Source organism: Macrobrachium nipponense, chromosome 22 (genome assembly GCF_015104395.2).
Source record: "Macrobrachium nipponense isolate FS-2020 chromosome 22, ASM1510439v2, whole genome shotgun sequence".
Taxonomy (NCBI): domain Eukaryota; kingdom Metazoa; phylum Arthropoda; class Malacostraca; order Decapoda; family Palaemonidae; genus Macrobrachium; species Macrobrachium nipponense.
Genome location: NC_087213.1, coordinates 56,841,991 through 56,869,031, shown reverse-complemented (window position 1 = coordinate 56,869,031; position 27,041 = coordinate 56,841,991). Strand labels below are relative to the sequence as shown.

The following is a 27,041-nucleotide window of genomic DNA, read 5'->3' as shown; positions in this document are numbered from 1 at the left end:
GATCGGGAGTTCTGCTTTCTTTGTAACCTAGTAATAATTTCGTTAACATTTTCATTATTCATATCAACAGCATTAGGTTAGATACAATTTAAAAAATAGATGCATTGTTGTACTTACATTATCTTCATACTGAGTCTGTCTTCCTTATTGCGATTCCTATCTTCCTATCTAATCTTATTTCCTAGTGTTTCCTTCCTTCAATCTGGAAAAACATTAACATTAGTGTATGCCGTTATTCCTTATTCACACCACTGCATTTTGTGAATTAAATGACAATATCTTTATTGTTCTAGATTTATCACAATCAATGAAGCAAAAAAAAATTTATTTTATCTTGCAACTTTACGGCAAAGAAAATTTTTTTTCTCAAACTACTTATTATGAATTATTTTTATAAAAATCATTTTTATATTATCGCAGTGGGTGATTTTTCTATATTTATTTTCAGACGTTAATCTATCAGGATACTTTAAACTTTTCTTCTTGTCGCTTGTTGCCGATCACTTCTGCGTCGCCGTCCGTCTCTGCCTCTGTTTCACTTGTTGTAGCGTTGTCCGTACGCTGCCGTCGTTCACACCACGGTTGGAGTCCAGTGCGCTGCCTTGTCCATGGGGAAAAATCGTATCGATGTATGGAGAAATGTGCGCTATCTCAGGATTTATGATAGTTTAGCGCTCACAGGTTGATTGAAGAAATCCGTCGTCAGTCCTCACTGCGTTGTATTCAATCTTCTTTTATCCGCCTTAATGCGTTTTTACGTATTCCCTTGTCGGGTTTATGGCTTAGGAATGCAGCTATCCTTGTTCCGTACTCTTCTTATGATTTCACTGTGTTTCGTCGCTGCGTTTCGTTCGCCCTCTCAGCAGAATTGAAGTGTTGTTGAGTCTACGTTGTACTGAGTTTCACTCTTGTTCGTTGCTCTTTTTCTTTTTTCTTCGTTCTTCGAGTTATTGAACTCGGAATTTCTTCTTTTTAATTGTAAAGTTCGTGCCTGGTTTTCTTGTATGTTTCTGACGCTTAAGAATTAGCGCTCTTTTATTGGCAATTTTATATCTTCCACTCTGTTTAATTTTTCCACTGTGTGTGTGTGTGTGTATGTATTTTTGGGTTGATATGCACTCGGAATCCCACTACCGCTGTACACCACTTATGTTGTGACCACTTGTTGTCGTACCCACTTACTTTTGTGGTTAGTCTTTGTTTTTATTTCTCTTCATTATGTTGCATGGCGTATTTACGAGTTCTTATTCTTCTTCTTCTTGGTTCACTTCTTGTTACGGGTAATGTTTGAAAGGTTATCTGTTTATATGGGCTAACCTTCATTTATCACTTATTACGGTTGAGTTTCTTTTCTCGTAGGAACAGGCACTATATTTATTTAGTTTGGCTATGTCTCTCAGGAGGTCTTTCTTACATAGCGTGGATACGTTTCACGGATTCTGGGCAAGTTAAACACCACTTAATTAATTTGCTTATAATTAGAATAAAGTATAAGTTCACAATACACACTACACTAGGAAGGGATACAGCCTCCCGTATAAGGCCTTGTTCTTAACTAAAACTGTCTGGCACTTCAAATGAAGTTTCGACCTAACTACTTTTTCTGACTCCTCCCCGAGTGTCCTTTAGGACACCTCCTACTTCTACATGAATGGCTTTCATTACTTCCGGTGCCACCTCTAGATTCATCTGATTGGTTTCGTCCTTCGACGGTAACCACCCACTGAAAGGGTCATAGATCAACTTTTCTTTTCTGGTGAGATTAGCACCTTACTGTTTTGACCAACAAGTGCCAATGTTTGGTCTGGTTTTACGAAACTGCTATCCGTGCAGACTTATGCTGTACACATCTACTCCTTTCTCCACTTCTGGTAGATCCTTCATCACTCTACTTTTACTATATATATTCTACCAGTGGTTTTTCCTAACTAAGTTTTCCCTAGCTATTTCTAGACAGACTCTTATTGTTTCCTAACATATATATATATATTATATATATATATATATATATATATATAAATATAATGGAGAATTATTGTTCACCTTGTACCACATACTCATGTAATTGTAATATCCGCATTGCCCCCTTAACTCCTCGAATTCTTCACACTTTTTGGTCATTCTTACCACTACAAACCCTTAGATCCAAATGCGAGAATATGAAGTGATTCTGGCGTCCGCAGCAGTATTCGAACCCGCGGCCAGTCTATCAGAACGAGGTCGCGCTGCCGACCTGACCACGAGAAGGAATTATGTATTATGGGTATATATATATATATATATTTATATATATATATATATATATGTGTGTGTGTGTGTGTGTGTGTGTGTGTGTGGTGGTGTGTGTGTGTGTGTACGGAAGCTAACGGCTATTGTCTTGCCGTGTTATAATGCAATGCTTTCTATTTTTAACTCGAAAATATTAAAATACGTACAAAAAGAGCAGAATCATTATCTGAAAAACTGAAGGCTTGTCAGTTAAGTAATTCTAGACGAACTAAATTAATAAAATATCACTTTTAACAAAAAAATTATTAAGGAAATGTGAGGCAACGTGACAGGAGAAAGAGAAGTATTGTTCATAAAATGATTTTCAAAACATATTGTTGAAGATAAGCCGCTATGATGAGGTCCGTATGCCCGGCATTATAACTACAGATATTAGTTTAAGCTTTAGCATTTCATTTAGTTAAAAATTGTAAGCGCAATTCGGTAATTATTATCTATGCTAGTTAGTTTATTGTAGACTTAATACTTCAGTATTTCCGTTAGTGAAGAATTAAAAACAAATCGATAATTATGCCAATAACAATCAATTTATTATAGTGTTAAGGTATCAATATTTCCGTTAGTGTAGTATATAAAATACTAGAAGTTGTTTAGATACTAGCAATTAGTGCCAAAATACTAGAAAGAGACGGTAGAGAAACTAGTACTAGTGCCAAAGTACTAGAAGGAGACTGTTTAGACGCTAGCAACTAGTGCCAAAGTACTAGAAGGAGACTGTTTAGACGCTAGCAACTAGTGCCAAAGTACTAGAAGGAGACGTAGGGAAACTAGCAACTAGTACCAAAATACTATAAGGAAAGGGAGAGAAGAAGAAGCTCTTGACAGGAACGTAAACCAGATCCTCTTCATTAGTTGGGCCCGTTTTAGAGTACCTTGCCCTTAAACTGCTGTTTAAGCTGTCTGTATTCGTTCATGAATATGTGTAGCATGTGCCTAATCCACTTAGTGACATAAATAGTGCTGTGAAAGTGCGTTCTAACTTAGTGTATTAGGGCCTAGTTGACTTGATGCGCATTCTCAAACGGCCCCCGCGCAGATTTTCCTTAGTGACGTCACGGATACGTCATTGTTACGTCATAATTTCTACCAACTAACAGAGTCTTGCTATGATTTGAAAGTGAAGTTTTAGAGTTTTCTTGTGAAATGGCATCTTGTTATTGCGATCGTCAAAACGATGATAACCAACTGGACTGCTCTTCATGTAACAGGAAAGTACATCGGAAATGTGAGGGAATATCTATGGAAGACTACAGAAAGGTAGAGAAGTCAATTTCTATTGGATGTAAGGGTCTTAAATTCTACTGTAGAAGATGTGAGCCCAATTTTCGGAGTCAGTTACCTTGAATGAGCTTGGCCGAAAATGGAAACGTTAGAATTAATGGCAAGAGATATGTTTGCTTCATTCAGAAAAACAAATAATTGAACTGAAGACGGAAAATCAATTTCTTAGGCTGGGGGTTTACTGGTGAGCTACCCATAAAGGATTTGAAACCAAGTTATTCTGACGTGGTGAAAGAGAGAAATTGATTTTGATTGCTGATGAAGATGAGAATGAAGCTACCACAATGGAAGAGAAGAAAGGTGTATTAACAAAAGTCCTTGGGAATATTCAAATAAGTAACGTAAAGCCTACGAAAAAAGGTTCACTGGTCGTTGAACTTCCAGACAAGAAAACAAGAAAAGAAAATGCTAAACGAACTCTGGACCAGACAGCTGATGACCATAAATTATGTTCAACTGTACTTCAGAAGATGTCGCCTAAAATCACCGTTGCCAATGTTAGTAATCAAGAACAGATGGATGACGTCTTGCCTGCGATTTTGAAGAAGAATAACATATTTCAAGGTATTTAATGTAAGTCCAGAATGCTATGAAAATAGTATCAACTAGAGAAGCTAAAGATGGTAAATCGTATAATTATACTTTTAAATGTACACCTATCATTAGACGCAGGATATACGAAAATGGAGATATACTTTTCACCAACTTTGGTCGACATAAGGTATGGGATAGTTATCATGTTATAATATGTCTACTGTCAAGGATATGGTCATTTTGAGTCCAAATGTAGAGTCAAGGCCTCGAATGGATCTCGGATATGTGGACGTTGTAACGGAGCTGATCATGAGACAAGGCATTGTCAGTCTGAAAGTTTGAAATGTCATCATTGTGCGCGAATGAACCTCTCCGATAATCAACATGCTGTTTTTGACTGGAATTGTCCATCGAATGTTGCTGAGAGGAAGCGAATTGCCCAACAGACTGATCATGGATTCCAGTAATAGAAGAATAAAATGTGCCTTACTGAATGCGCAGTCAGTACGCAACAAGACAACAGAATTAAGAGAATTAATCTGTGAACAAGGAATAGATGTGTTCGCTATAACAGAAACATGGCTAAGTGCTACTGATAATTTGAAAATTAATGAACTATTGCCGGACACTCATAAACTTTTTCACACACCACGTAATTTTGGTCAGGGAGGTGGGGTTGGCATTGTTTTATCCAAACATTTACAAACGTTAGAACTAGGGTTGTTGGAGCGTTTGTGAGTTTTGAGTATTTAGCCTTGGAGTTTAAGGCCTATAATGTACAGTTTTTATTTTTAGTAGTATATCGTCCTCCGCAGCTAAGCAAGGCTACGTTTTTTAGAAGACTTTTCTGTATTCTTGGATTGTTTTTGAAATGAAAAATGTAATGTATATATATGTGGAGATTTTAATATGTGGTTAGAGGATTATAGAGATACAAATGTAAAGAAGTTTATTGATATAATGAACAATATGAATTTTGTTAATAAGGTGAATGTATTTACCTCTAGGTCAGATCATATTTTGGATGCTGTGTTTGCTTTACGGGTGATAATTACTTTATGAATTTGATAGTGGAGCCAGATTTTTCTATCTCTTTTTACACAAGCTTATTATGTTTGATATTTCAGTCTTATTACCAAGTAAACTTAGGACTAAAAATAACATTTAGGAACAAACGGTATTAGACTGTACTGTACTAATAGATGTGGGTGTTACTGTTATTGAAGAAAAATATAATGAACCCTGTGGATGTACTGACTTAAATAGTAGTAGAAATATTTCTGTAGGTGAATGTGTAGTCTGTCTTGTTGCTTTGTATTTTTCTGTATTTTCCAAAGAATATGATAAAATGTGCCCTGTGGTGGAGAAAGATATTGTCATAAAAGACAGCTCCCCATGGTTCAATGCTGCAATTAGGGAAGCTAGGAAAAAACGGAGGTTGGCAGAGTCACGTTGGCATAAGCATAAAACAAAGAGAAATCGAATGTTATATGTGGAAGCTAGGAATGAGGTAAATAGATTATTAAGAGATGTAAAGAAGACATATTATAATGAAAAAGTAACTGAGGTTGGGTCCAATATCAAAAGGCTGTATTCTGTGTTCGATGAACTTTTAGGGAAAATTAAGAGGCATGTTTTACCAGACGGGGGAGGTCTGAGCTTGAATTGGCAAATGAATTTGCTGAATTCTTTGAGTCAAAGGTTGCCTGTTTACTTTGTAACTTCACAACTGATGTTTCTTGCCCCTATCCTTACTTTCCTGATTTTCCTTTCTCAAAGTTTTTGCAGTTTAGGCCAATTTCACTCGATGCTTTACAAAACTATGTTCATTGGTTTCTCTGGCCGCTCCTATTGCAGTAACGATCCTTTTCCAATAAATGAGGTCATCGACGCCCCGAACATAGATAGGTTACTGCAATTGCAGCAGCTTCGAATAGTCAACTTGAGTATTACTAAGAGCTTAGTCCCGTCCTCTGAAAAAGTTGCTATCATTAAACCATCTCTTAAAGGATCCCTTGATCATCAAGAATTTAAATCTTACAGACCAATTTCTAACTTGTCTTTTTTGTCAAAAATGATCGAGACTTCCGTTTTAGATCAACTCAGTCAGCACTTAAAGTAATTGGAGCTATTCCTGAAGATCAGTCGGCTTATCGGAAATTCCATTCTACTGAAACAGCTCTTTGTGCCGTAATTAATGACTTGTTAGGTTTCTCCGATGACGGTAAATGTAGCTTGCTTATTCTCCTAGATCTTAGCGCTGCTTTTGATACAGTGGTTCATGAAGTGTTAATAGAGGATATGACTGCTATTGGGATCGATGGGGATGCTCTTAAATGGTTTAATAACTATTTATCGAATAGATCTTTCAAGGTGAAGGTTAAAGATAGATATTCTGAAGTAGAAAGCTCACCACGGGTGTTCCACAAGGAAGCGTACTTGGCCCGGTTCTTTTTAGTATTTATACAATCGAGTTGTCCTTGGATTTTATTTAAATTACATGGCGTTCAATGTAAATTTTTTGCTGATGACACCCAGTTCTATTTAATAGTAGATGACATTATTGAAGATCAAGCTGTTATTGATAGACTTATGGCAGATGTTTCGAAATGGATGCAAAAGAAAAAGCTGAAACTAAATGAAAATAAAACTGAATGTATCCTAATTGGCACTAAATATACTTAAGAAGGTTTGATAACGTTAATAGCATCTCCATCAATAAGGAAATATTTTGTTAACTGATAAAGTCAGAGATCTCGGGTAGTAGTTGATGGTTCTTTGACATTTGATGAACATATTAACAATGTGGTTAGGACCGCAAATTATCATCTGAGGAATATCGCATCCATTAGAAAATATCTTAACGAAGATGCCACTAAGCTGCTAATTAATAGTTTGGTAGTTAGCAGAGTAGACTATTGTAACTCGTTGTATTACAATTTACCTAATTATCGTCTTAAGAAACTTCAATGATTTTGAATAGAGCTGCTAGACTAATTGTTGGTATATCCCCGCGAGAACATATTACTCCAACCTTAATTAAATTACACTGGTTACCAGTCAAAGCAAGGATTATTTTTAAACTTTGCGTCTTAACATATCAAGCTATTAACACGGGAGAGCCATTGTATCTTAAAGGTTGCCTGAAAAGATACGTAGTAGGGCCTGGTGTTCATACACGCCTTTCCCGTGATGATTTCAGACTTGATGAGCCTCGTGCAACGACCACTCTTGGTACGAGAACTTTTAAGCACTGCGCTCCTAGATTGTATAATCAACTCCCGGCATCAGTTTAAGTGTGCTGGAAATATCTTTCAGTTCAAAAAGCTATTGAAAACCCATTTATTTTCACTCAGCTATAACACTGAGACAAATGCAATTAACCCGCTTTACATGACATAGACTTTTAAACTTTTTAACTATAATATAAGTGATTTGGAAATCCCGTCTGAACGCTTAATAGCGAAAGCAGGGATACTTGATAAACCGTCAGACATAGACATAGACAGACATAGACATAAAGGGTAGAGAAACTAGCAACTAGTGCCAATATACTAGAAGGAGACGTACCAGACACTAGAAACTAGTGTCAAAATACTAGGAGACGTTTGGCAAAATAGAAACCATCGTCAAAATACTAGGAGATGGTTGAGAAACTAGAAAACTAGTGTCAAAATACTAGAAGAAACTAGCAACCAATGTCAGAATACTATAAGAAGAATGAGCTCTGTCCTAGACGTGACTCTCCTCTAGAATTTGGAATCTAGAGCGTAGTAAGATGCCCACGTTAAAAAAATAATGAAATATTAAATTGAACTCTCTTCCTCTGCCAGCGCAACTGGTAAAGCAAGCGGCCATGCCCTTGGCTTATTATCCTCGGGCTACAATGGATCAGGAGGCGAAGCCCCTGAATAATACAGGGACCCGCTTGCACGTGAACAGGCCTTTATTACCGACGCAGACGCCCTCCTGAATAAGTAATCCTACAAGCGCATCGCTTCACCCCTTGATCGTGTCTGGGTATTTTTCTTTGCCTTTCGAGACCGTGCCCACACACACTTATTTATATATACATATATATTTTTTTAAATTGTAAAAGATGGCAGTACGTATATATATATATATATATATATATATATATATAATATATATTGTCATATTTTCCATTCGTAAAGGAGGTCCTTGCTCGTTCGCTGTCAAAGGGATAACTTGGTGTTATCCAGAGAGAGAGAGAGAGAGATGAGTATATGAAGATCAAGCAGAGAGATGCCTTAGCAATCGCATTTGACGCTCTCTCTCTCTCTCTCAGCCAGTCTGTTTTCTTTCACAAATTCAACAGCCCTTTGGCTAATCTGCTTTGAAGCAACAAAGGCAGACTTAAATCTAAGTATTGACGAGATTAGTTTTTCCTGAAGTTTTTAAACTTTTTTAAATTTGTTTTATATTTTATTTTCATTTTTTTTTAAATTAGACGCCTCGGTGTGAAAAGCAACAACCTTTTCTGGGATATATATATATATATATATATATATATATATATATATATACATATATATATATATTATATATATATACATATATATATATATATATATATATATATATATATATATATATATATAATATATATATATATATCTTTTAACTTATAAACCAATGTCGAAAATACACATTGGTAAATTCTACATGAAATAAAGCACGGTTTTTGTACATGTTACATAGTATGTACATTTGTTTAGAGCTGAAGATTTTAGCAATATGCAAGTCAAAAATTTAAGTGTAATAACAATGTTATCATTTATGATAACATTGTTATTAACACTTAAATGTATGATAACAGTGTTATCATACAGCCACAAGAAATCATCAGACAATCCTAAACAGTATTTGTAAACCAGAAGTTGACAAAAATTGATGAGGGAAGTAACAGCCGGTTGAAATGGCTCTTTTTCTCGTTTCGCTTCTGTGTTTCCATTCATTTGCTGTGGCCTAACCCTCCCTACGTATCCCCCTCCCTTCCCAACCCCACTCTTCCCCCTTCCCATTCCTCCCCTGCCCATTCTACTTTCCATCTCCTTTATCTTCCCATCCACTCCAACTTCCCCCTTCCCAACTATTCTCCTACCCCTTCCCCTCCCTTTTATTCCCCCTCTCTTCTCCCATTTTCTACCCTCCCTTTCCCATCCCTTCACTTACTAATCCCCCTTCCCCATCCCTTCCATCCCCTTCGCCCCTCCCATCTCATCCTCCCCTTCCCCCTCCCATCTCCCCCCTCCCCCCCTCCCAGATGGTCTCCTTCGCTTGCTCCCATCTTTCCCTACTGCATCGCCCTATCTAGGGGACCCCCTAACAGAAGACGAAAATTGGTTATACGATATCATCTTTCGTTGTGGGGAGAAATCCCCCCCTTTTTCGGTGGAGGGGGGAGGGTGCTGATGCTGCTATGGGGACTGCATTAGCCTCGTTCGCCTAAATGACCGGAGAAGACGTCTCTAGGATTCCCTAATCACTTCCTTTGTTTCTCCTCTTACAATATCCTGAAGGGGATGATAGGTCCTGCGTTCGGCCATCCTGGCTTACACCTTCAGGGGCGAGAGATGTTTTTGTTTTCCGTAGGTCACTGGTGATGGAGGAAATTGAGAAAAATGAAGAAAAGAGTGAGAGAAGATATTCAGGATTAAATAAATTCCATCCTTTATTCATTCGAGAGAGAGAGAGAGAGAGAGAGAGAGAGAGAGAGTGATGGAAGAAATTGAGATAAATGAATAACAGAGAGAGAGAAGATATTCACGATTGAATAAATTTCATCCTTTATTTATTCCCGAGAGAGAGAGAGAGAGAGAGAGAGAGAGAGAGAGAGAGAGAGAGAGAGAGATTCAAAGTGCACCACGGTGCACTGGATTTCAAGGGCAATGGTCTTAATCTCATGAATTATTACCACGGTTATTATTATTATTATTATTATTATTATTATTATTATTATTATTATTATTATTATTAGGCATAAAGAGATAGAAAACAGATGAAAATAAGAAATATAAAGTGAAACAAATAAACAATCTCAGTCATCATACACATCATTGCAAAACAGATGCAGATTCATTTTACTTTTCGGGGAAATTACAACTATATTACGCTATTTTTGAAGGTTACTTTTTGCCCTCTTATGAACCATAATTCGTAAGTGGCTTATTCGTTCAATGTAGCTTAAAGATACCGAGGCTTTTTGTGTGTATTTAATGATAAAGAAAAACAAGATACAAGGCACAAAAATTCTTGTCTTAGGTTGCCTATAATTTTATGTCAGATAATGAGGTCTTCTTTAACCAGGCTACTCGATCGTTACGTGCATAGATAGATAAAATGTACATAGATAACGCGTACACATAAATATAATATATATATATAATGTATGTGTATGTATAGATATGCATATATATATATATATATATATATATATATATATATATATATATATTTGTATATATATATATATATATATACATATATATATATATATATATATATAAAATATTATATATATACAATATATATATATACATATATATATATATATTATATGTGTGTGTGTGTCATGAGTATTTTTACCCTAACATCAGCACACTGTTTCGGTCGCAATAGATTGCGGTCGAGGAAGTTTACTGCTAAAAATTCCGAGATGGAACAATGATACACATTGCATTCGGGAGATTTTCGGATCAGAAGGAGATTTTATCCAAGTAATGGAGTTGCACTTTCGGAGGGATTGGACAAAGGCTGGTCACGGGGGTGCTTTGCATCCAGACGATTTTGGTGTACACGTCGGATTTTATCCATTTCCACGTCTTTTTCCTGTAATGGCAGACTCGTTGAAACTGATCCTGTATCGATCACGTATCCAGTTACCTACCTCCGTGTAGAGACCTTTATTTAGCCTTAGTAGACTTTCATGAATGGTTGTGTTTATGTTTTCTACCAGCGGAGGAAGATTGGAGTTTTAGAATGTAAGACTCTCCTTAGAGCCTTTCATAGATCTCCGACTCTGCAGTTAGTACATTGTCTCAGACTGAAAACCGATACAGGTTCGTCTGTGCTGTTTGTTATAGACTACGTACAGTTGAACACAGGTTTCCCTGGTACACCTTCTTGAGGGACTTCGAAAAATTATATGGTAACAGTGTTTACTGAGGGGGATGGGGGGAGGACGCTTCCGCTCTTAACAAGAGTTCCACCAATAAGCTCTGGAATTCTTTCAGTGGGAGGAGTCATTAGGTATGGTTGGAGAAAGACACACACACACACACACACACACACGGAGTAAAAGAAAAAGAAAAAAAAAGAAATCTGAGTAGGTTATAGCGCTGTAACCAAGATTACTGTCTCACTTTTAATATGAGTTTGTTTATTGAAATTCCACTTAACTTTCGTCTAAGGCGTTATCTTACCACCGTGTCTGTTATTATATATCGGTCATATTCATTATGCAATACTTAAAATTGATCAACTGACCAAAATTCCAAATCCTCCCCCACAATTCTATGAGGTGCGAAGACGTCTGCATGAGGCAGGAATACCTAATAGAATTCCTGCCAAGAAGGAATTTCTCGCCGAACGGCATCGTGCTGATAGGCTTTCCTTTGTTCAACAGTTTGTGGGGGAGGATATGGAATTTTGGTCTCTAGTCGTATGCAGCGACGAAAGGTCTTTTACTAGCAGAAGTCACGGCAGAATACATAACTGAAGACCGAGTAATATAAGGTGAGTTTCTATAATCATTAATAACAGTCAGACTATAATAATTATAAGCAAGGGTAATATAATCAAAATAATAATTCTGTCAATAACCTATTTTCCGTTAATTGAATTATGTTGCCACGAGAGGTGTGAAAATAAAAATTCTTCATTGAAAACCCCCCAATAGTTCTACTATGGCTTGCTTTCAGGCATTAAGCAAATGCATTATTAATGTTATGAATAATCACGTAGGCAAACTTATAATATAGAGTACAGCCTGTTTACTGAATTAAAGAATATCATATCATAACGGACCGTTGGAGATCAAACTTAATGCTATTATAAGTATTAATCCTTGCAGATGAATAAACACTCTTAACTTATTGCAAGGGTTGTTACTTAGCATTTTATTTCCCCAAACGATATAGGATTATTTCTCTATTACGAAAAGCAAAGCGTAAAATTGGGTTAAAAAATTAAGATTTTTTCTCGCCCTTCAGATACTACAGAAGAAACATTTACGAGGTGACCAGGAATGGGCATGTCACAGTAAACGTGTGGGGCTGGATCTTCTTACATTGTATGGGTGATATCACCATGATTGAGTGGAGGTTCACTGGTGAAAAATACATTGAAATTCTTCAGGATTTCTAACTTCTTTCACTTCAACAGCGAAATTATTCCTCCTCACCTGTTCCTGTCATTTTCATTCACGACCGCTGCCCCATCCATACGGACAGAATAGTCCAGGAATGGTTTCAAGGTCGAGAGGATCTGCAATTGCTTGACAGGCCAAATAAGGATACAGACATGAACATCACTGAGAATATTTAGGCTAATTTGGTAAAATGTTGGGAACCTGAGAGGGTGAGGAGACCAGATCAACTTATGGACCACTGGGAACACAATGGAAGCTCTTCCACAATCGACCACAGATCGTCAGAAACCATGAATCTTCTATGCCTAACAGATTGCAAGAGGTGATCTAGAAGGAAGGTGGCTGGACTTCTCATTAATATTAAAAATAATGTAAAAATTGAGTGTGTATATTTGGATTACCCCATAGCTTCCGCTGAACTTCCATGTCGTATGATGTAAAAAAAAATCGTAAACAGACCTATGCTTATCGTTTAGCTCCAGGTCATGATTATTATAATTTATTTATTAGAAAGGTGAATTTGATATCTTAAAGGAGTTCAAAATCTAAAGGGAATTTCGCTATCCTGATTTTTCTTTAAAAATTATCTAAAAAGAGAACCTTAGGACAATATCATCAAACTACATTTTCTCCAAATAGCTCTTTCCACAGTGGACAGGTAAATGACTGAAAGGGCTGTTTAACAATAGAGACGCCTGTCTCTATCCTCACACGAATGATGATAAGAGCGAAAGGAATTTCTGTCCGTATGGCATTAAAACATGTATCACAATTAATATATTAGAAAATATAAGCAGTAGGTTTGTTTTATCCATATCATGTAATAATTATTGTACTGAACGGGGTGTAGGGAATAACCTCTACAGTATATTCAAGAGGGAATACAAACCCAACCATGAATACAAGAAACCTCTGAATATCAACAATTGTTTATCATTGGCAAACGAATTACGTTTACCATATGGGAATGGTTAAAAGTTTGCACCAAGTTTTGGAGTCCTTCACTTTCCATTACACGTTGTGGAATTTTCTCTGTCCCTAGTAGTTTCATTTTGATTCCTCATTACCGTCTACTCTCTCTCTCTCTCTCTCTCTCTCTCTCTCTCTCTCTCTCTCTCTCTCTCTCTCTCTCTCTCCCCTTTTCATTCTATATGTATTTACAAGAGAGAGTGGGTTTAACCTAATCATTCTTCTTGTGAATGTTGTATTCAGAAAATCTACAGTACTATAGTAATAATAGTATAAACACCAAAAACTCGCAGGCATTAAAGATAAACAAGAAAATATTTCAAGTGGAGCTTTTCGTTAGCCATACACTATCCACGAGCATATCTAGTACTTCGTCCACTCATCGGGGTCGCAATAGGCCCACCTTACCCCTAGTCCCCCACCCATTTCAGTTGTAGTAATGCCAGGCTGAGGACATCGGTAAAGCAAAAGCAAGAAGCTTGTCAGTTTGAATTACATTTTAGAATTCCAAAACCTGTAAGACGGCTTAACAACAAGAACTCAATCCCCGACAACACTCGCCCCGCCCCCCGAATAAATATATATGCACATATTAGTTTAGTCAAGATTAGAGGGTGTTAATGACATATAAAAACTGCATACTTAGCGCAGTGGTATTTCTAGGTGACATGTCACTTTAAAATAGCTAATATGAGACTTGGCAAACGTGATAAGGTTAAAATATCCTGTTATGATGTGCGTGATTCTCTCCAATACCAATATAACTCTAAAATTTTGATCAATTTTAAGTATTGCATAATGAATATGACCGATATATAATAACAGACACTGTGGTAAGATAACGACTTAGACGAAAGTTAAGTGGAATCTTAATAAACAAACTTATATTAAAAGTGAGACAGTAATCTTAGTTACAGCGATAAAACCTACTCAGATTTCTTTTTTTCTCTTTTACTCCGTGTGTGTGTGTGTGTCTTTCTCCAACCATACCTAATGACTCCTCCCACTGAAAGAATTCCAGAGCTTATTGGTGGAACTCTTGCTAAGAGAGGAAGAGTCCTCCCCCCATCCCCCTCAGTAAACACTGTTACCATGTAATTTTTCGAAGTCCCTCAAGAAGGTGTACCAGGGAAACCTGTGTTCAACTGCACATATATAGGAGTAGAATTTGGATGGGGGTGGGGTATGAAGGGCTACCTGCTTGTTTGTACGTTATGTGTAAGTGTGCGTGTGTGTGCGCGTTTCCCTGATAATTTAATCACATGACAGTACTTATCTTTCGTATATTCTGTCCATATTTCATTACCTAACGGTCTTTGCACCGTCCCTTTGGCCACTAGGTGCAAGCGCTTTCATTCCTTTTACTGTACCTCCTTTCGTATTCTCTTTCTTCAATCTTCCTTTCTACCCTCTCCTAACACTTGATTTATTCCATACAGTTCCAGTTATTGTTATATTTTCTCTGGTTTTTATCTTTATTTATTTATTTATTTATTTTTATGTAGCTTATGTCCTTCTGTTCCAACTTTTATTGCTCCTTGTATCTGAATTTTATAGTTATTCTTATTTTCCCAACACCAATTTGCTTATGTTCACCCTATTTTATGATTCTTTGTTTATTCGTTATTTTTTTCTGACACTTTTCCATTATTTATTCGTTCAACATATTTTGTTGTGATGAATTTTCATAATATGACTTATGATAAATAATTTTCTAATGTTTATTTTATTAATTTTCCCCCGTATATATATATTGAACAGTTTTTCTTTTATTAATTTTATTCATTATTCACAATATTTATTATGATGATTTTCTCTTATATTAATATTTTTCACAATATGCATTTTAATAATTTTTTATGTTTATTTTATTTCTTATAGTTACTAAATATTTTTTCTTATATTAATATTATTCACAATATATATTATAATAATGTTTATTTTCTATGTTTATTTTATTCCTTATATAGTTACTAAATATTTTTCTTACATGCCTTGGGCGTTTTATTCTCCCCTTTCCTCTTCCTCTTCTCCCGCTTTCCTCTCTCTCTCTCTCTCTCTCTATCCTCTCGCTCCTCTCTCTCTCTCTCTCTCCCCTCCCTACCTCCTCCACCTCCTCTTCCCCCCCCTCCGCCCCATTTCCCCCGCTTTCCCGATTCCCCTCGGCAATAGTCCGGTCTCCTCTCTTATTCGTATTTCAATTTCTAGTCCCTTTTCTCGAGTTTTATTGCAACTTCCCTCTTCCCTAGTTTGTTGCTACCACCTCCGCTTCCTTTTACTTCCCTCCTCCCTTTCTCCCCTCCCGCTACCCCTACCCCCTCCCCTCCCTTCCCCTCTCCTCCTCCCTCTATCTCCAATCTTGGCCCTCTCCCGTTTCCCCTCTTCCGTAGTTTGTTGCTACCACTTCCGCCGCCTTTTGCTTCAACCTCCCCCCTCTCCTACCCCTACCCTTACCCTCCCTCCTCCCCTATCCCTGCCTTCCTCCCTCTATCTCTAATCTTGGCCCTCTCCCTTTTCCCCTCTTCCGTAGTTTGTTGCTACCACCTCCGCCGCCTTTCGCTGCAAACTCCCTCCTCCAACCCCCTCGGCCCTCTCCCCTTCCTCTTCCCCTCCTTCACCCCTTCCCCTCGGATAATCCCCTCGTACGGGATGACCATGCAAGGAAGCCCCCCGACACATTGCGGCGTTAAATATTATCCAATTTCCTCTATGAGATTACAGCTCCATTGCCTGAATATGCTCTTTAAAACCGTTGGATTGTTTGTAATACTGTAGACTGAATGGAAGTCAGAGAGAGAGAGAGAGAGAGAGAGAGAGAGAGAGAATTTTGTATTCTTTAATTATGAAATTATTCTGAATTTTTTTTCGTCAATTTGAAATTTACCTATTGCATTGTCATTTTGTTGTTGTTCAGTTATTAAGTTATTAGTTACTTTATTTTGTCAAATTTTTTCCGTTGAATGGAAGTCAGAGAGAGAGAGAGAGAGAGAGAGAGAGAGAGAGAGAGAGAGAGAGAGAGGGGAATTTTGTTAACTTTAATCATGAAATTATTCTGTGCCTTTTTTTTTTTTTTTTTCTTTTGTTAATATGAAATTTATCTATTACATTGTCATCTTGTAGGTGATCAGTTATTAAGTTATTCGTTATTTTACTTTGTCATATTTTCTGTCCTTCAGTTATTAAGTTATTTTCCAGTTAATCTTTCTATGGAAGGCTTTTCTTCACAGCTCCCCCCCCCCCCTTCCCTCCACCCTCCTCCTAAGCAAAGTTTTAAGAAAAAGTTGAATATTCATTTTATCTGCGACCCCTAATTCAGGCTGAATTTTGGGTTGGCTTTTTAATCTTGATATTTTTACAATTAGTTTCCGGCCCACCCACCCCCACTTTTTTTTTTTGTTTGTGCCGTGAAGGTTTCAGGGAGCCTATAAACGCTCCTCAGTGAAAAACTTAAATAGTCTCTTGAACTTTCCTTACATGATTCAGATCACATACGAACCTTATTATATATATATATATATATATATATATATATATATATATATATATATATATATATATATATATATATATATATATATATTTATATATATATATATATATATATATATATATATATATTATCATGAATTTTTATCACATCACCGTGATTCATTTATACATGCATTAAGCTACAAATGTCCTTTAATATCCAATTGGCACTACCTCGGAATGAATATATTTTCATATATGTTAACCGAAGGGGAATTGTTTAGTTGATAACATTTTCTTCGTCTCATGGATACGTGTATATATATATATATATATATATATATATATATATATGTGTGTGTATGTGTGTGTGTGTGTGTGTATGTGTATATATAACACCCATTTCTCCAAGTGTTTATATACAGTGCATTGACTGACTAACTTCTAATTGAGCCTTGAATCAGTCAATTATATACTTAGTAAAAAAAAAAATATATATATATATAATATATATATATACGAATATATATATATATATATATATATATATATATATATATATTATATTCGTACCCCAAATTGAAAATTTAAGAAAGACACACACAAAGGAAACACGTGCTCCAAACTGAAAAGATAAGAAAGACACGCAAAAAACACGTACATCAAACTGAAAATATAAGAAAAACTCACAAAAAAACACGCACTCCAAGCTGAAATATAAGAAAAACTCACAAAAAAACACGCACTCCAAGCTGAAAATATAAGAAAAACTCACAAAAAAACACGCACTCCAAGCTGAAACTATAAGAAAAACACACCAATCTGACACCCGTCCATGTTTGGGCCACCCATGCGGCTTGCCCTCACGAGACCCAAAAACATCCCTTCTCTGAATGATTTAGTAGGACAAGGTGTCTAGAATTGGGATTTGGATTTATCGATATTCCTAATTCAGCGTTTGATGTTTCATGAAGAGAATCCAGACAAGAGGAAAGTCTTTATTGGGAATAAATCGGAAACTTTTGCAACCCGACTAAGTTCTCTGGGAACAGGAATTCTGTCCTCGCGTTTACTTTCCGTCCTCCGGTCTGGGCAAGATGCGGCCATGAGGTTGTTCGTGTCAAATATATTTTTGATGTTATGATGTATATATGTGTATGTATACATGTACATACACACATGTGTGTATGTATATATATATATGGATATATAAGTATATATATATATATATATATAGATATATATATATATATTTATATATTTCTCAGTAGAAGGATTCACTGTAATATTCTTGTTTATCAAGACGAAATATATTTGTAGAAATATTTACAATATTTATACAAATATATTTCGTCTTGATAAACAAGAATATTACTGTGGATCCTTCTACTGTTACTTAGAAGCACGATACGGTGTTTTATATGGCATATATATATATATATATGTATATATCTATATATATATATCCTATATATATATATATCTATATATGTATCATATTTATCTTACTAATGCAAGCCATGAATTTCCACGTTGTTTTGTTATATGACATTTTCAAAAATTGAGATCATTCATTAACCATACATTAACGTAGAGGAGGTAATCTCCCATTACTAGCAATGCATTATCCTGAGTCTCCCCATTTGCAAACCGTGCAGGAGAGAGAGAGAGAGAGAGAGAGAGAGAGAGAGAGAGAGAGAGAGAGAGAGGGGGGGGGGGGGGGGGGGGGGGTGGGGGGGACCACCACATTAAGACGTTAACACCTGTTATTAACAACAGACAGACAGTCAGTCAGGGGGACGGAAATAAAAGCAACTAAATCTTTTTGTAAGCAATTGAGCATTAGCTCCGAGAGGAGGATTGAAGACCTTCCGAAAGCACGTCCGAGGATGAAGTGTATAATGGCGTCCTTTCTCTCCATCTTTTTTTTTTCCCCCTTTCTTTTCGTGCCTTCCTTCCTTCCTTCCTTCGGGCGATGTCTCAATAAGCGAAGAGTGATAATGGATTGCTCACAGGGACGTATAGTAGGATCAATAAAGGATAGGGCAGCAGGAGTAGTATATATAATAGTAGGAGAAGGGCGTGGCCTTGGGGATATCCTGCCGCTCCAGGGAAGGGAAAATGAAGACTTCAGCCTGACAGGATTGGGAGAGAGAGAGAGAGAGAGAGAGAGAGAGAGAGAGAGAGAGAGAGAGAGAGAGAGAGAGAGAGAGAGACGCGCATAGATAGAGTCCCAGATAATAAGGGAGATTGTCCAGCTAATGGAATTGAGAGATTACTGACCCAAATCCCCCCTCTCTGCCTTCTCCCCTGCCCCCTACTTTTTTTTTTTTTTTTTTTTACCTCTGGAAGGAAATTTTAAAAGGGTCCTGGGACAGGTAACATACAGGTGGACTTGCCTGGTTCGTTGAAATAAATCTTTTAGCCTAATGGAATTGGGTGATAGGACTGCAGGCAGACTTCTTGTGAATGCAAGAAAAGAATAATAAAATAGAATAAATAAATAAAGTAAGATAAAACATACTTTAGCAGTTATTCAAGGCAATGATCCATTTATAAGAAGGAATTTAGCATTTTGTTGTGTTATCTTGTTCATAAACCATATACATTTTCGTAAAGGGCACTGCTCTTTACTAAGATTGCTTTTATTTATTTAATTTATTTATTTTTATTTAATACTCAGACCAGCAATCCGTAACACTTGCTATACCACCCACCATCACTGACGGTTTCTCGAGATATTTAATTATCTAGGCATAGCAAGTACTCTTTCGGAAAAGTATTCACCCAACCCCCACCCATAGCCCTACACCATACACACACACATACACATAAACACATGTGTATATATATATATATATATATATATATATATATATATATATATATATATATATATATATATATCGGGTAAAAGTGTTCTGTTACAACAGAGTTCCATCTAATAAAAGGAGTCTGAAATATAGTACATTCTTTCTATATTTTGGCGTTTTTATGGGCTCCTTTAATATATATTATATATATATATATATAGATATATATATATATATATATATATATATATATATCATATATGTATATATATATGTGTGTGTATGTATGTAATACGTATGTGTGTGTGTATATTATACATACACATATTCATATATATATATATATATATATATATATTATATTATATTATATATACTGTATATATGATGTATGTATATATGTATACATACATATGTATATATACATATATATGTGTGTATATCGACACATTTACTGAGACAAAAGAATGGATTTGTAAAAAAGAAAACCAGACGTAAATATTCACAAATTTATTTTGGTTTGACGTTCGGTATTTACAACATCGTTACAAGAACACAATAAATTATCATCATCATCTCTGCTTTGCTTCTCGCTGTGTACAGTGCTAATGGAACCATTTAATCGAACAAGGTGCTCTACACATTACGGGAGAGAGAGAGAGAGAGAGAGAGAGAGAGAGAGAGAGAGAGAGAGAGAGAGAGAGAGAGAGAGATTTAACTGATCGTAAATGAGATTTTTTTTCGTCCTGATAGAGAATAAAGTAAAAAAAAAATCCTTAATTCACATGACGAACTTAAATGAAAAAATGGAATCATTGCAAAAAAAAATATCCTTGAATTGACCTCAAGAAATTAATTTGGAATATATATGATTTTTAATAAAGACTTGCATGGGTAGAATTCAATATCCTTATGGAAATTAACTTAATTTTATCTTTAACAATTTAGCGTGAGAATTTCCTGGTACCTTTAGGTTAGATTTAGTTGGATATAAAGATGCTTGCTTGTGTAAAGAGAGAGAGAGAGAGAGAGAGAGAGAGAGAGAGAGAGAGAGAGAGAGAGAGAGAGAATATGTAAATGGAGGGTGATAGATCTAGCTTTACCATCTGTAACATAAGCTTTTGTGATTAAGTCTATCAAGACTAAATGAGTTATGATACAGAGAAGACTTTTAAGACTATCAAAAGATAAAAGTTGATATGGTATATTTTGGAAAGAAAAATGAAAGAATGAATAGAATTTGATGGCTAAGGAAATAATTTTTTTAGAACATTGAAGAACCCGTCGCACATTCCATTGAAATTTGATGCTCAGTTCCTTATTGTTGTAAGGGGACAAAACTATGTCATAATAATGATAATGAGAATAAAATGATGAATATGAAAAACTGATTATAATGAAAAATCAAATATAAAAATAATATTGATCATAATTATAAAAGGATAACTTAAGAACGATCCTGTGCGATGGAATCACGGAGAAAATTGAGTAAACTCGGAAATATAGATAAAGACGAAACTGAAGATCAAAACAAGGACAGTGATAAATGGGGAGAATGCAAAAAATGCAAAAATTGCCAGAACTCCTCCGGAGAAGAAGATACGGCAGAAAACGGGGAAAGAAAGAGAGAGAGAGAGAGAGAGAGAGAGAGAGAGAGAGAGAGAGAGAGAGCATTACTAAGGAAGGCAGTAGCCATGAAATAAAGCAATTAAAGCAAAGCGCCAGCCATGACCAGCATTTAAGCGAGAGAGAGAGAGAGAGAGAGAGAGAGAGAGAGAGAGAGAGAGAGAGAGAGAGAGAGAAATTCATTGAATCATTTGATCAAATATGTTAACATATATACACATATATATGTATATATAGATATATATTGAAAGAGCCAGAAGGAAATATTAAAAGGCGCAAGTACCTAGCGCTTTCGTGTACATATTAGACACATCTTCAGGGCGTGAATTTATGAGAATGAAGGTATACTCATTCCTTTTAATATTTCCTTCTGGGGCCCTTGCAGTATATACATTTAGTCACGTGATCCTTGTGATGATATAGCATACATGTATCCGCTTATGAAGTATAGTTATAGACTATCCATTCATAAGCCAGACAATTGACGATGTATGGAAACTTTTAAAAAAATGTTTCAGGAAATTTCAGATATTATCAAATACGTTCAGTTATGACACTTCATAGAATGAGGATGGCAGCAAATGTGAAAATTATTACAGCAATGATTCTTCAGACATTCTTGGTAGAGGAATAGGCAGGAAAGAAGTGAGCTGAAGTCGGCCATATTGCCTGAACGGTATATTTCGTAATTTAAGGTAATAACTTCGGATTTTCTGGTTTTGCAAAATATCATTTTTATTGAATTCCTAATTCATGCCATTTTGTTGCGTGGAGGCCCGGAATTCGTTTTGTATAAACCAATAGTACTTTTCATTGCTTTGAACTAAGTAGTTTTCCTTTTTGTTTTTAAGAAATTGGAACATATTCTGACCAGTGATGACTTGGGAATGCAACGTATCAATACGAGTTTTTGATGTGTAAGTCGACATTGTACGTTTACTATGTTCCAGAAATTGTTAATGGAAATTTTGTAAATGAAATTTCGGGAGAAAACTACTGGGATTTGCAAATTAAAATTTAGAAGCATTGTAAGATGCTGGGTTTGTTTTAACGGAATAGACTTTGTTTACATTTGGAACTCTTAAAGTAATTGCTGAATTTATGATATACGTATGAAGGAAGTTCGATGATTTTAGGTTATTAAAATCCTATCGTTGAATCTCCTCTTCAGACATAAGTTTCATTCGTTGGAATTTTAAACGTTCGTGAATTTGAACTTTATTTAGAAAGGCATTTATCTCCGTTTATGAAAACTTAGTTTGCACCGATAAAAATTGTTTGTAGGTATTTCTTAGATTATTATTGTTTAAGCTTAATCTTTGGTATAAAGCTGCCTGTAATATATAAAGTACTTGTTCTTGATTCGGAATAACAGCCTGAGAATGTTTTATTCGGATTTATATTCAAACTCGTTTCACATTCATCCTGAAAGTTTTGCTTAACTTTTTGCGGAATCTTCGTATTTTATGAAATTCGTAAAAAATTGATTAAAATGTCTATGGAGTTCCAAATCTCCATGTAATCCACAGAGCAGTAACCTTTCCGTGTAATCTTTGTATATGTTATTAAAGGCGTTCAAGTAATAGTAGCAGACCAAATTTGGCCGAGTTCAGCTCACTCTCAAGAAGTGAATTTATACAACCCTATGCCACTTTTCCCTTGTTATACATGCATACATACATATATACATATATGTATGAATGTATATATCTGTGTATATCCTACCTCATTTATTCCCTTGTTATATAAATACTTATAATAATTATCCTAGCATTATACGCGAGGATATGGGACAGAGAAGCTCATGTTAGTTAACTGATGTTTGCATGTGTTAATTATCCTTAATCCTTGATTTCACCAGATATCCATTTTATCCATAGATGGGGGGTCCGTGGGCGACGCCGTGTCCGTGACCGTGGGCATGACCCACGACTTCTGGGTAGTGGGCAGTTCCCTCGTAGGCGACCTGTGGATGTATTAGGAGTGTTTTAAGGGTATATATATATATATATATATATATATATATAAATTATATATATACATATATGTATATATGTAAATTATATTTATGTATATAAATAAATTATATACATATGTGTGTATTTTACTTATATTACCATTCTACATATTGAATTTAAATATAAATATTAAATAATTATCAATATATATCGAATCTGTCACTCATTCAATAAGCGTGAGAGCTTAATACTTACAATAATATTAAGCCACGGCTATTGTTTGATATCAAGTTCACTATACCTAGGGAATACCTTCTTACCTCCTAAGGGAATTATATTTGATAAGTGGTTCTGTCCCGCCCAGGATTCGAACCTGGGTCTTTGGTTTAGAAACAATTGTAATTCCCTTTGGAGTAAGTTGGAATAAGTTATTCTCAGAATAAAGTGTGTGTATGTGTGTGTGCGCCAAAGTTTTATAATATATATTTGCATATTAAAGACAGATCCCTATGAAGAGCAAAAAAAAAAAAAATGCAAAAAGGGATACTTTTGAAAAATCGCAGGACCCTTCTGGTAGAGATACAAGAGGAAGTTACAAAAGTTATCCGGTAACTTGTTGTGACTGATAAAAATGATGGAAAGGAAAAGAAAGAAAAAAAATGAAGCAACATGATTTGAACTGTCACAAAAGTTACTGGAAAAGGAAATAAAAAGAGATTGCTGAAGCGTACGAACGAGGTGAATTTCAGATGTACATTTAGCTGTACAACAGTGACCAGTTGACTTAACTAGTACCTGTGATGTGTACTTACATATTGTAAATGTTTTTACGTGTTTTTCCATGTTTATTGATTTATTTAAGTATATGAGAATGTAAATGGAAAAGCAATTACGAGAAGAGTAAGGAAATGTAAGGTCGAGTATCAGTGAATGAAGTCAGATATTTCTTTATGAACATTGAAATCCCCGTAAGTGTCTTAGTGAACTAAATCTCTCTTAATTGATACACTCATAGAAAACGGAGTCATGGAATCTCTATAGCACTGCCTAGAAAACGTAATAGTCCTCGTTCGAATTCGTTCCATTTTCATAGAACCCCTTCTGAGAACAACTCGTGACCCCTGACCTGGGCTTGGAATCCGTTGTAGTGGTCAGCGGTGTAGGTGACGACCTGCTTCCTGCCGTCGGGGAGGAGGACGTGGTACGACCCCTTCACTACGTTACCGTCGGAGCTCTCGGAGTGGCCGAAGTCGTTGCCAGTGTAGGCATCGGACACACCATACCCGTAGTCGTAAGGGGTTGGTGCCTGGGAGGAAAGGAAGAGTGCTTCTTGATTAATTCTTGTTAATAATATTTTTGTTACATTATAGTGAGTATTATATTACTGATGGAGGAAGAGTATTATTATTATTATTATTATTATTATTATTATTATTATTATTATTATTATTATTATATGAATACTGGTAAGGTTACTGTAATAAATAGCCATAATTACAGTGAGTGCAATTATAAAGTTAATGTCCTTTGTTCGTGCCAGTCAAGATAATGTAATAATCAGTGAATTTTTATGTTGCATAAATAGATTGTCTTGCATTTATTATTATTTACTAAATAAATTTGCCAGTGTATTCCTGGACAGTAGAAGATATAGAAAAATATGGCATACGAAAGTAAGAGAATATTACGTATGAATATACTAACATCATATGTATATGATATAGGGTGACCAGTTATCTTGTGATAGGAAATTTACAACAGCAGAGACTACAACAACTGAAGTTGTTGTATTTTGATAAATTGACAAACGACAGAGAAGGTAATAAATTTATTTATGAAAAGACAAAATATCATTATAAATATGTCGTTACAATGGAACTTTGTGTGAATATTGAACCATAATGTTGGTAATATCTCACGAGTGAGGAATAAGGCTTAGAATCCTTTTGCGAACCAGAGAGAGAGAGAGAGAGAGAGAGAGAGAGAGAGAGAGAGAGAGAGAGAGAGAGAGAGACAAGAAAATCATGTACAAGGAAAATATCTTGAAAGATGAAGAGACAATATTTACATATCCATATGTATATGAGAGAGAGAGAGAGAGAGAGAGAGAGAGAGAGAGAGAAAAAAAATGTACTCACGTGATGGACGACCGGAGCATGGTGATGCACGGGGGGGCCGTAGGGAGAGATGTCTGCGAGGGCGTAGCCAGAAAGGGCTGCCATGAGGATGAAGGCGACCTGGAAGCCAGACCAAAAAAAGAACAAATAAATAAATAAAATAATTCTTAGTGAATTCCTCCGAAGTGGGAGTGGAATTATAAGTGGAAGTGGGCGTGGAATTGAAATTGAGATTTGAAATGGGCGTGGAAGAGGGCGTTGGAGTAGGAGTCGGAGTAGTGAATGGGTGTACATTTTATCTTGGATGTGTAACTGTGTGGGAGATGTGTACAATTGCATTATAATGTTAATATGTATGTATAGACATGCATAAACTCAGTGTATGCATATACTTATGAACATAAATGCAAAACCGTAGTATGTTGTATATGTATATTTATATACATACACATACATACATTTTACGGTTCAGCATTCACGTATACATGTGTACACGCGTATACACTCCGTATGCACAAATAAACGCGCAGTCATCAATAACGGAAGATTTCACCTGAGTCACTGGTCGTCACTCAATCATATCCCAGTGACGCATCACTACCTCGTAAGCGTCGTTGCCTTGCGTCACGAGCGTGCATAGGTTGCGTCACTCCAGCAGCTACGACGATGTCACGCCGCCTTGCAAGGTCAAGTTGGGTTACGCGACAGAAACAAGGGTTTTTTTTTTTGTTGGGGGGGGGGGGGGGGGGAGTGTGGGGTTGTTGGTCGCTCTTGTGGAAAACTTGTTCCACATAGTTTTTTTTTTTTTTTTTTTTTTTTTTTTGTTTTTTTTTTTTTTTAGTGTGTAGATTGAATTGCATGTTTACAGGTGTGTGTATGTATATATATATATATATATATTATATATATATATATATATATATATATATATATATCTATATATATTATATATATACACACTACTTGAAATGAGACTTGATGAAATTTTGTTTCTTTGGAAAAAATTATTATATTTATATTACCGTGAACTCTAGACGAAGATGGTCACGTAATGTTCTTTACATGCATGTAGCTGTAATTACATTTTTACACATACATACATACATACATACACATATATTAAACGCGTGTATATATTTGTATGTTTTGTGTATGCATTGTTCTAAAGCTAATAAATGTTTTTTGTATTTCATATTTCTATCATGTCAGTAATCTAGAAGTTTACGTATTATTTTTTAAATGGGAATTTAATTTATTGAAAAGTGGATTAAGACTGAAAAATAATAAATGAAAAAGGGTGGTTAAATGAAATTAGAGGTGATCTTAGTATGTAAGTATACCTTTGAGGCATCTGATAGTAGATTAAAATCACGATATCTTCAGTTTTACATATTTCGTAAACAGACCAAAAGTTCCGCTCTTAAGAATTAAACCAAAAGAAATTTGAAATCAGATTCACCCGATAAAGATGAATTGAACCGGACATAACGACGGGTCCTTGGTTTGGGGGTGGGGGGGGGGGGCGAGATTTGGAAGGGGGGGGTAGGGGTGAGATTTGGGTATGGGTCAGCCGGTCCACCCGATTCCCCCTTAA

At 35.7% G+C, this 27,041-nt stretch overlaps 1 protein-coding gene across 1 annotated transcript in view; it reads right to left on the bottom strand.

Moving 5' to 3' along the window:
- Positions 1 to 20,241: 20,241 nt before the first annotated feature.
- LOC135198702 (larval cuticle protein A2B-like) overlaps positions 20,242 to 27,041 on the bottom strand; it is a 9,686-nt gene continuing 2,886 nt past the window's right edge. The window contains exons 2-4 of the mRNA XM_064226545.1: positions 25,469 to 25,567; positions 24,457 to 24,636; positions 20,242 to 23,338 (exon numbers count right to left, since the gene is read on the bottom strand). Coding sequence (XP_064082615.1) covers positions 23,243 to 23,338; positions 24,457 to 24,636; positions 25,469 to 25,567 — 375 coding nt within the window. The 3' untranslated portion in view covers positions 20,242 to 23,242. The remainder of the gene's footprint in view (positions 23,339 to 24,456; positions 24,637 to 25,468; positions 25,568 to 27,041) is intronic.